The following is a 10,917-nucleotide window of genomic DNA, read 5'->3' as shown; positions in this document are numbered from 1 at the left end:
ACATATATATATATATATATATGTATGTATATAATTATTAATTATTAATCAATTAAATTAATAAAATTAAACAATAATAAATTAAAACCTAACACTAACATCCCTCTTCTCCTTATGCCCGAAACCCTCGCCTTCATCCCCTCTCATGCTTTCCCCTTCCCGTCCCTCTTTCGCCCAAAACCATCGACTTCAAGAACGAACCTTCGCCATAGCTAGCTGGGAAGGAAACGAAGGGCTGTTGGCTTCCAGACACTACCGAAACTCCCATCTTTCTCATCCGTCCGCTCCGCTCCTACCAGAAACCATCGAGGAAGGTGAGCCTGTTCGCGCCATTCTTCCTCTTGGCTCATCCCGGATTTACTAAATCCGCCGATTAACAGGAGGACCCCAGGATTGACGGAGTCTTTTTTTGCTGCTTGGCAGGATTTAGCTTAAATCCTGCTTAAAACCTGCCCTCGTTTTTCTTTTTCATCCGTTCAATGTCGAGAGGAAAAGCTTGAAAATCCTCGAACTTGCTGGTAGGGGTTCAGAGTTCTTGTGGTTTTTTTTCTTCTAACCTCCTTTTAAAACTGCCGCGACGACAATTTCTTACTACAACGAGTCCAGAATGGCGTATGGCCGCGAGCGAGATTTCTTATTCTGTAGCATGTGCGGGACGCTTCTATCTTTCAATTCACCGGAATTTGCCGAATGTCGTCTCTGCGGGTGCAAGCGCAATGCTCAGGGTACCTTGCTTTCCATCCAGTTGCTATTGGTTACTTTTTTTTTTTTTTGGTTTTTTTTTTTTTTTTTTTTGTTTCCAATTCACTTTGATGCTGATGGATGATATTCAGTCGGAATATGATTGAATTCATGTTTAAGTAGGGTTTTTGACAGAGATACTGATCATAGAGTTTAGGCCAAAATGTTTCTCGATTTTGTTCTGGTTAGCTTTTAACAACATCCCTTCGAAATTTTATATATTGCATATCGAAGTGGTTGTCTGATTTGGATTTTACCTCCATATACTGATTCTTGATCTAGAAAATCTATCCACATTATATTAATGTTGCAAATATATCTTCTTATTGTTTTAAATGACTCACCCAACATCAACTTGTTCTATATCATACTTCTTCAAGTGGATATCCATATTAGCAACTTCAAATCTCTGTGTTTTCTCTAATGATTAATATTTGGGAATATGGTCCAACATATGCAATGATCTTTGCTGAAGCATGGTATACTTGAAGCTTAAAGTCCAAAATTACTAAAGATTTCTTCAAGCCAAAGTGTTAGGAGGGGAGAGTCAAGACAAAAAATTCATAGGAAAAAAAAAACTTTATGCTATTCTTTCCTTTCTTAAAGAGAGTAGTAAGAGGTAAAATGGGTGGAGTTTTTATAAATTTTATCTTAAAAGTGGAAAGAAGAAGACAAGATACCCTTGAATGCAAAGAAATGCTCTTATTTTTCCTACTAATTAGACAATAATAATTATAATATGCAAGATCAAATTTAAAATGATGAGATTAATAATATCAACCTATGTGATTCTTGCCTCTTTTTTGTGACAATAATGTTTACTAGTAATTTATTATAAAAATTAACAAAGCAACCAATATCGAGATCATAAGAATAATAACACTCTAGTGAAAGAAGAAGTGAAAAAATAAAAATTTACTAATCGAATATATTGGTTTGGCCACCAAAGAGCTTCAATCCATTTTGCAAGTCCTGTCAAGATTTTCACTATCACTCTCCTTCACTATTGCAAGCAAAGAAACCTCTCTCTTTAATAAGTAATGGAGGACCCTACTTCTAATAAATTTGAGAATCACACTACTAATTTAACTTGCTAGGTTGCAATGCTCTAAATTGAAAGATGTGGACTTGCCACTCCTAACACAATCCTCTAGAGCAGACATAAAATTTGTGAAGCAAAACATGAGGGAGGAGACTTGGCGTGTAAAAAGGTAAATTGGAACTCTCTTTTTTTGTCTCTCTCTCTTATGATTTGCCAATGTATGTTCTCTCTATTAGACATTGATGGCATGTACATTAGTATCATAAGACTCCAATTAATCAATCAAAATCATCTCTAATAGAAAATTAGTGAAGATTCAATCAATAATTTATGATTAGTATTGTAAAACCCAATCAACAAGATTCAACATGCCAACTGAACATTGTGTTATACGAGCAACATCATACCATAAGGTGAAAATGCCAATTTGAATGAATTGAATATTCTTAATTTATATGTAGAACAGTTTTTGAATGTAAAATTATCATACTCTATGATCAAGCATCTTACAATACAATCCATTGGTAGATCAAAATAAATGAAAATTTGCTTGATTGAACTTGAAACCAACATTGATCGTACAATACAATTAGTTGAACTTAATTTATGACTTGGAGAAATGTACTAAACCTTAAATTTCAAGACGGCCATCTTAATATGCTTAGTTTATCAAATTGTTAACATCACTTAAATCGTAAATAGTGTTCAACAATCTTATTACATATTTTGTTATGACACTCTTATTGATATGACTTAGCTAGTACATGTACTCATCTTGAATATAAATATTAGCAAATATCAAATTATATTTGTAATCATAAAAATGATTGGCGCTCAAGGTCATGATCTTAACATAAGCCTATCCAACATAGAAATAATTTGTAATCTCTTTACCGATTAGGAAGTTCTTGTTATAATAAAATAAATGATTCAAATAATATGCAACAGCTTGCAAATTATGATGTAATTGATGATAGTACTTTTCGTTTATAATTTGTCATATCTCTTTATATATAGCTTTTTGTTCCATTAATATTCTTGCTATTTCTACTTCTACCATATTTATAGCTTCTGTAGATAATTTTATTTTTGGAGTCTTTTCAGTATCAAGCTTGAGATTCTGTGATCTTGAAAGCATAGCAACAGTATGCCAAATAAATCATATTTATAAATTATTTTCTTCTATTATTTTTATTTATATTCTTTTGCCAATGAAATTTTTTCCCTATTCAAATACAAATATGCCCTCTAAAGGTTGGTTCATTTATCTGAAACTTTGTAAAATTAAATATATAGTGGCAAATCTTGTGACTTTTGGTTGGACAGTTTTTTTATTATAAATAAATTTGCTCACTAAATTTACTTTAGTCAAAATGTATTTATGTTGTGGCAATTGTCCTATATCTTGACCATCAATCGAGATAGTGGGCATCACATAGGGTCTAGTAAATATTATTCTCTCTCTGTTAGTATCCTGACAGTCATATATGAATTTACATTATTTGTTAGCGCTTAAACAGTCATGTTCTGTCGTAAGAAGAATTTTAAACCATCACATAGGGTCTAGTAAATATTATTCTCTCTCTATTAGTATCCTGACAGTCATAGATGAATTTACATATTTGTTACCGCTTAAACAGTCATGTTCTCTCGTAAAAATTTAGTCAAGAATTTTAAACAGATATGCATCTTTAACAAAAGGTTGATTGATCAATAAATTTCAGAAACAGACCCACTCATAAGGATTAACAATAAGGAAGTAGAGAATCCTTTATTGTCTCATATCTAACCAACACGTGACATTATTATTATCCATCTTTCAGTCCATGCTTCTTTCATTTTCTTAATCATTTATATTGTTGTCCTTTCTCATTTAGCCTAAATTTTTTTTAAGCTCATTTATGCTAAGAAGATTTAATCCTCTATCATAAATTTTAGTAGAGTGAATATTTTTGTATCTATGATGGATTTTTTTGGCGGGTTGAATGAAAATACTTTAATTAGTTGGTTTTTTATCAAAGCTGAAGAAGGCATTGCTTGAGGGTTTTGTTGTGATTTTCATCCTAAATTTAGATTATGCATCACTTACTGCAGATGTTCTTTTCTCTCTTCTTTGCCTAATTTTCATCCTAAAGTTTCTGGAGCAGTTCTTAGAAATGTGTGGATGCTGATACTTTTTTTTAATCAAATACCCTTTTTTTTCTCTGGAGACATTTCTAATTATCTTTTGTTTTCGTAGAGATTGAAGGCAAAGAAATACGATACACGATCACTGCCGAGGTATTCATGCAGTTTAAGTTGACATAGAATTTGATTTATTTTCTTTTTATTTTCACATGCTATGTTCAAGCTTCCTAGCAGGTAAAGCTGTTATAGAAGCATTGGTATGAAGCCCCAAACCGTTTTTTTATTTTTTTATTTTTATATTGGTCTGCTAATTTTTTGATAAACAAAGTATTGGCATTATGTCCTCCATAATTATCATAAAGTAATATCATGTAATCGTTTATAGTTTGGTACTTATGAAATATTGCCGCTAAATATCTATAATTATGGTGTATCGTATAATATATGTTTGAATCAATGAAGCTGTAGTAATTCACGATGAATGAACAATTTGAATGTATGGTAATAACTCTGTATACTTTAGATTTTATTTTATTTATTTGTTTGATGTATGTTAGATTACAAAAGCACCCATGTTTGCTGATGACTTAAAATAAAAAATAAAATATTTACTATTTAACAATAAAATCAGTAATTTATGTTGAAAGACATGTCTTGACACTGTCTATGACAAAATCATCATTAGCTGTTTCTGACTCAACCCTTACCCATACCCCATAACATGTTGAGATCATATTTGATACAGAAACCATGAAATTCTCCATTTCAACCATAAAATTGATTACATCAATACTGATAAAATTTTAATCTTTTTATCCTTAATACCTCATACATGGAATCGTTTTTATGCTCTTCAAACCTGTTTGCCTCACCATAACAGTCATGGATAAAATTTGAGAACATCGGTGATGTGTAATTTGGGCACAAATTTGTTGATTATTACTTGATCTGAGCCAACTAACATTACCTTTCATTTAAGCTCGGTATTTTTCATCCATGCATCTCTTATTTTATCCTGGTACATTTCTGTACTTTGTCTAGTTTCTAGAATTTAATCATTCATTTTTAATGTGCAAATTTCATGAAGTCTGGCGCCCTCGATCGCTTATTTGTTTATTTTGAGGATGATTGTGCAGAGGATCTATCTTTATGCTTGAATAACATAGAAAAAGAAATGATAACCTGTTTGAACTTTTGAAAAGGTTATTTATCAGCCACCACATTATTAATTTTAGGTGTTTTTTAGTGTTTATGATGATGTTCAGCCAAGTATACATGCCATAATACAAGAAATCAGTGGCGCGAGCCTCAAAATGCACCTGAATAATGTTATTGTGGAAACCTTGTTTCTATGATATCAATAGGATAGTTTGATTTTTTTTTTTTTTTTGTCTATGATATCAATAGGATAGTTTGATTTTTTTTTTATTTTTTATTATTATTTTTTTTTTATGAACATGAACATTTCTAAATATCAGGGCTTCTGTTGTCATTTTTTTTTCAGACAACTAAAATCTGTCCATCTGCTGAATAAGGTTTCTATATTGGCTTTATACATGCAGATCTTTCTTAACTTTATTTTTGCTTGAGCTAAAACAATAAAGTATCCTGATTTCAGCAGAATTTCATTCGTTGTGGATGTTGCCCATACCATTGATAAATTCCTGATTTCAATGATGAAGTTTGCTATTTCAAAATTCAAATTAGATCTGATTTTTCCCGTTTCAGGATATCAGAAGGGAGCTAAAAATTGAACCATTTGTAATACTGGAATCTGCTCGGATGGAGGAGGAGAAAGTGCAGAGAGCTGTTGTAAGTGATCCACAAATACTTCATGTAATTGTCTGTCTACATCTTCATTGAAACCACAGTTCATGACAATTCGCTACTATTGTTTTTTATGACAGGTAAATGAAACATGTCCTCAATGTAATAACTCTCAGCTTGAGTATTACACCAAGCAGGTTCGGGATAACCACTTTCTCCTAATCTTGATCTTTTGTTTTTGAAAAAGACGCTTCAGTTCTAAACTTCTAATACTTCCTATTCACTTCAGCTCCGATCAGCAGATGAAGGGCAGACAGTTTTCTACGAGTGCCCGAACTGTAGGTACAAGTACTCGCTGAACACTTAGAACAACAACTCTTGAAATCTGCCCTGCAAGTTTTGTACTGTTTTAGTTCTCTTAGTAACAGTTGGGAGGTGATTATTATAACAAGTCTGCAAATCATTTGCAATTTATTCCTGTAGTGAAATAGAAGTCTGTATGTGTATACACTAATAGAATTTTACTGCTCATTTTATATGAGGAGCATTTATTTAAGTACTTTAAAAAAGAGAATGTGTACTGTGTATGTTTGCTTTGAAGGAATTGATTTAATAAATTTTTATCGAGCATTATGATTTTAATGAAATTAATAAATAATTAAATTTAATAAATTTTGATTTTGATGACTCTTGGAAGAGTATATTTTCTTGGAACTTTAGAATGCTTCTACATCATGATATAATCTTACAATGACTGCTAGGTCTCTTGATTGTGTTCATCGACGAACTTGGTGTTTTTGATATGATATTAGATATTAGTGTTATGAATATAAATATGAAAGTTTAGGTGTTAGATGCATAAATGCTTTAAAATTGCGTGGTGATACTTATATAAATGCCCTTAATTTTAATCATTTTTTTATTGTTGCTATTTTTATTTTAAATCTGTTGGCTTTTAAATCACAGTGCATTTTGATAATGAGTATTGATTTACATAAAAAAGCTTAACCATAAATTTTATCATTAATTTTAATGAGGTTAGTTTTTACTTCAATATGCGACCCTTCTTCTTCTATTGATGTGTAAATAGGATCTCTATCATTAAATTTACAATCTTCAAATCAAAGCCAAGCATGCAAATATTTAAATCTTATAAAATATATTCTAAACAAATACCCTTGTCCATAGGACAATGCAAATAGTTAGCGAGATAAGTTTTGAGGAGATCTAACTTAGGAGTTTCTAAGGTGACAGGAAACTTATTGAGTTAAATCAAACTTCGTTACACACTCGAAAGAGGGTAATCTAGATTCATGCTCCTATCGTCGCTAATCACATTAGATTCTTAGTATCCTAATTTAAATTTTCACTTGTGCACTCACAAGTGAGTGGTAGCTTTCATATCTTGAATTTCAAATAAAAGCCAGGCATGCAAATATTTAAATCTTATAAAATGTATTCTAAACAAATGCCCTTTCATTCAGACTGAGTCAACATTTTTGCGTTAGAGACAAACTGTAGAGATTTTGGCTTTGCTCTTTATGAGGCTAAATTATGCAAACAAAAATCGAGATTGAAAGCCACTCAAATGTTGGCTTTTGTGACCACTCAAATGTTCCCTCAAATGTTGGCTTCTGTGACCACTCAAATGTTGGCTTCTGTGACCAACCCACTCAAATGTTCTCTCAAATGTTGGCTTCTGTGACCACTCAAATGTTGCCTTTCTTTGAAATTCTTCTAGGCTTCGAACCATTTTCCAGCACTTTTCAACTCATCCATCAGCAAGTGTGCCACTGATTTATACCCTTTTTCACGAGCTGTGCTCCAACAACATGAAAAACAATGAGGCCGTCAAAATCACCATCTTAGGAATATAGAAAATAAAACTCAATTAGAAATTTAGTATACTAAATAGATGAGATGAACAAACCATGATAAATAGCAATTCCAGTTGGTGTCATCTTTCGCTTCTTCAAACATAGAGAACTGCCATACCATTTGAAGAAAAGCATCATCATCAGCAAAATCTGCTCTTGAATTAGTGAATAATGCTTAAACGATCGACTATTTGTCAAAACACAAGTTTGAATGAATTGTTTTGAACTAAATTATAAAACATTCCTTGGAAGAATGAAATAGTTTAGATTAGATCATCTCATCCACAATTTAGCTTAAAAGGACTTAACCATTAAAGAAATGTTCTAAAGATGGCAGCATAAGAAAAGTAAATGTCTAGCTTGTGATAAAGGAAAATTGGATCTCTCGTTTAATAGTTGAAGAAAGATAAATGATTTGAAAAGCCTCAACATATGTTGCATACCTGTTACATATCCAATAAGGTTTGATGCCTTTCTCTTCAATACAGTGGGGGCACATCCAATTCTTCATCTTTCTGACTTCATCTATATCTGAAAAATAAAATGCAATCTATTCATTTAGATAAAAGCCAAGTTTCATAATGCAATTCTCATTAGTTGCTTCTGAGCCTTATAATAAAGTACAAAACCAACCAAACCAACCTTAGTAATGAACATTTGAGTGGACTTATTCTTTCATAGTGGTGGTGTTTAAGAAGCTGATTTTCAGGTGTTCAATAAAGTAGTTTCTGCATTACCAGTTTAACACAATATTTCAAAATTATCTTTTCAAAAATTAATTTTCACAAAAGTAACTAAATGTTTTTTTTTTTATAATCAGCTTTCAAGCAAGTTTTTTCTTCTTTAAATCGTGTAAAAATGCCGATAAAATGAAGGCTGGTCTTTTCATAAAATAATATTAAGAAGATACTATTTGAATTTTATTTCACTAAGAAGTTTTAAAATAATGTTCTAATTTTCTTTAATTAAATTTTATTGAAAATAGCTCAAAATGTTTTCACACAAACAAGTTAACACTTTGCTCTGACACTTAAAAAAAAAGGTATAAAGAATGTGGCCAAGAGTAAGGAAACATTTACCTTCACCATATCTAATCATGAGACAAGCACGACACAAGATTCCATTAGAAGAATGGCACACAGAACATTCCGTTTTGCCTATCAATGAAATTTAAAATGTTAAGATAACATCTGATAGTAAATGAAATAAAATTGAGAAAATCTTATTTTAATTTCTTCACCAATGCAAGGTTGGTTGATATTCCCAGTACTACATCTCTTGCAATCTTCTTCACCACACAATTTTTTTTGTCTGCAACAAAAGTCAATGTACAATTTAGAGATGCATTAATAAAGCATGCAAATAAAATAAATATGAAGGTATATAAAAAAATATATTGGATAAAAGACATGTATAAAATTAAGTTTAATTTTAATGGAGGTAGCATTGAACATAACGAAATGGGATGAAAATTTTGTAAAGAAAAAATTAATAGCTTCATTGAGGATAATGAGGATTGGAATGACTGTACAATGTATTTAGCAGTAAGTAATTAAAAATATATAATTTAGGTTACATTTGCTTAAACTAGTTAAACATGAAACTATTAAACACTAACAATTGCACAAAATCAAATCCATGAAAAGTAATAGGGGCATTTACATGTATACCAAACAATTCTTATGTATCTACATATCTAATATCCACACTTTTATATTTACATGCATAACACTCAAATCTTCAAATATCACTTAAAAAAGACTGCTACTGCTTACTTCTAAAAAGTGAAATACAACCTTAATGAAGGTTTATTACACTAAAATGTTATAAATATAAACATGAAAGTTTAAATGTTAGATATATAAATATATAAGAAGTGTGTGGTATGTATGTAAATTTTCCAAAGCTAATATTCTCTTAACATAAACTCCAAGTTAATTTTTCTACTACTTAGTGACAAAATATGAGAGTAGATAAAATAAAAGCATGTTGGACTATTAGTTGTAATAGAAAAGCATCTCTCATATTTAACATCTTATTCTTTATTCAAAGATATCACATCGTTTAGCATCGACCAATACTTTAGCCAAATGAAAAACATGAATACGTTTTTCAACATTATTTTATTGATAGAAAATCATAATCATTAAAGGAATTACTAACCAAGATGCCTAGAATGAATTTAAAATGTTTCTCATCTCCACTAGTTTAACGCAAATAGTAGTACCTATAATAAAAAATATATCATTATTGACTGTAGAAACTTGCATTTGTATTAGACAAAAAACTAGCGAGGATTATGTACAAATAAGAAATGTTCTACATGATAAAAGAACAAACAAACGTTTTTCAAACTCCCTACCCTCTAGAATGTCTTGCTACTATTAGATTGCCAGGGCTCTAAAATTTGGCAAATAACACACTTGAAAGAATGCAAATCATGATGAAAATGAGGGTTCAAGCCCTCTACTTGTAGGAAGAGGTTTGAGCATCATGGAAATAGACACTCAAAGAGGCTTATTTATAAGCATTAACTAGCACAACGTGGGAATAGCTTAATACTCTATTTTTGGTGCTATTTTGCATTATTAACAAATTTCATGCAATATCATTGAAGAACTTCAAAAATGGACAAGAATAAACTGTCTCTGAAATTCTAAATAAATAAATCAAATCTCATTTGATAATAGCATAAATAATCTTGTGTTAGGGACAAGTTGAATGAAGTATATCATTAGATAAGTAAATCAAATATCATCATGGAGCATTAGATAAAGAATGAACTACACTTGAGCTCATAAACAATTTAATCAAATATTATGCAAGATGAAAGATCTGTGCAATATAGGATCAACAAAGGGCAAATTTGAGGGATGAGGATGTGATATTGAAAGCCACAATACGGTAGATTAAGTTCTAACTAACAGTTACAATTTGATCTAAGCTAAATTAACACTGAACAGAATAAAGTAGGATTGTCTTAGTTAATCATGCCAACTACGCCACTCTCAGGCGGGAGTGCTCTCAGATCTTGAGAAGCGTGTTCCAAAACTGTTGATTCTGGAGGCATAGAAAGTGAGGAGCATATTAGATCTTTTAGAAATATTGCAACTCAAAATTTTACTCCACCCTATTTTGGGTTCTATACGACCCTTAGAAGTTATCTCACATATTTCTCCAATTTAGTTTGAATTCTCTCTAAATTGGCTAGATCTGATGATAGAAAAGTGGCTTATTCAATTTCGGTTTAGTTAATGGTAATAGAACATAACATTGCAGATACCAGCAAGCCTAGCTGCGTTTGAATGGAAAGTAAGTTTAGCAAATGAAATGATGAGAATCTAACGTTTGGTTTGGAATCCA

General features: G+C 31.1%; 2 protein-coding genes across 3 annotated transcripts; one reads left to right on the top strand and one right to left on the bottom strand.

Moving 5' to 3' along the window:
- The first annotated feature begins 101 nt into the window (after positions 1 to 101).
- LOC110024755 (DNA-directed RNA polymerase I subunit RPA12-like) lies at positions 102 to 6,275 on the top strand. 2 transcript variants are annotated; one of them, XM_020724902.1, is made up of 7 exons: positions 102 to 314; positions 424 to 518; positions 607 to 725; positions 4,023 to 4,063; positions 5,639 to 5,722; positions 5,818 to 5,874; positions 5,967 to 6,275. In XM_020724902.1, the coding sequence occupies exons 3-7, from the start codon at positions 608 to 610 to the stop codon at positions 6,042 to 6,044; spliced, it is 378 nt and encodes a 125-aa protein (XP_020580561.1). In that variant the 5' UTR covers positions 102 to 314; positions 424 to 518; position 607; the 3' UTR covers positions 6,045 to 6,275. The 2 variants fall into 2 exon arrangements, with proteins under 2 accessions (XP_020580561.1, XP_020580560.1); XM_020724901.1 differs by having other exon boundaries at positions 424 to 725.
- Positions 6,276 to 7,127: 852 nt separating this feature from the next.
- LOC110024744 (cell division cycle-associated protein 7-like) lies at positions 7,128 to 8,900 on the bottom strand (the record flags this gene model as incomplete). Its single annotated transcript, XM_020724882.1, has 5 exons — positions 7,128 to 7,494; positions 7,608 to 7,663; positions 7,998 to 8,085; positions 8,634 to 8,711; positions 8,795 to 8,900. Coding segments are annotated over 5 exons (408 nt in total), but the record flags the coding sequence as incomplete, so codon positions are not given.
- Positions 8,901 to 10,917: the final 2,017 nt, after the last annotated feature.

Source organism: Phalaenopsis equestris, unplaced genomic scaffold, assembly GCF_001263595.1.
Source record: "Phalaenopsis equestris unplaced genomic scaffold, ASM126359v1 Scaffold000272, whole genome shotgun sequence".
NCBI lineage: Eukaryota > Viridiplantae > Streptophyta > Magnoliopsida > Asparagales > Orchidaceae > Phalaenopsis > Phalaenopsis equestris.
This window is presented reverse-complemented; position numbering and strand designations above follow the sequence as displayed.

Excerpts from the sequence above, each read along its gene's own strand:
- LOC110024755 (XM_020724902.1), top strand. The coding sequence starts at position 608 with ATGGCGTATGGCCGCGAGCGAGATTTCTTATTCTGTAGCATGTGCGGG. Across the intron at positions 726-4,022 it reads GTGCAAGCGCAATGCTCAGG|AGATTGAAGGCAAAGAAATA; the intron begins GTACCTTGCTTT and ends TTGTTTTCGTAG. Across the intron at positions 5,723-5,817 it reads AGAAAGTGCAGAGAGCTGTT|GTAAATGAAACATGTCCTCA; the intron begins GTAAGTGATCCA and ends TTTTTATGACAG.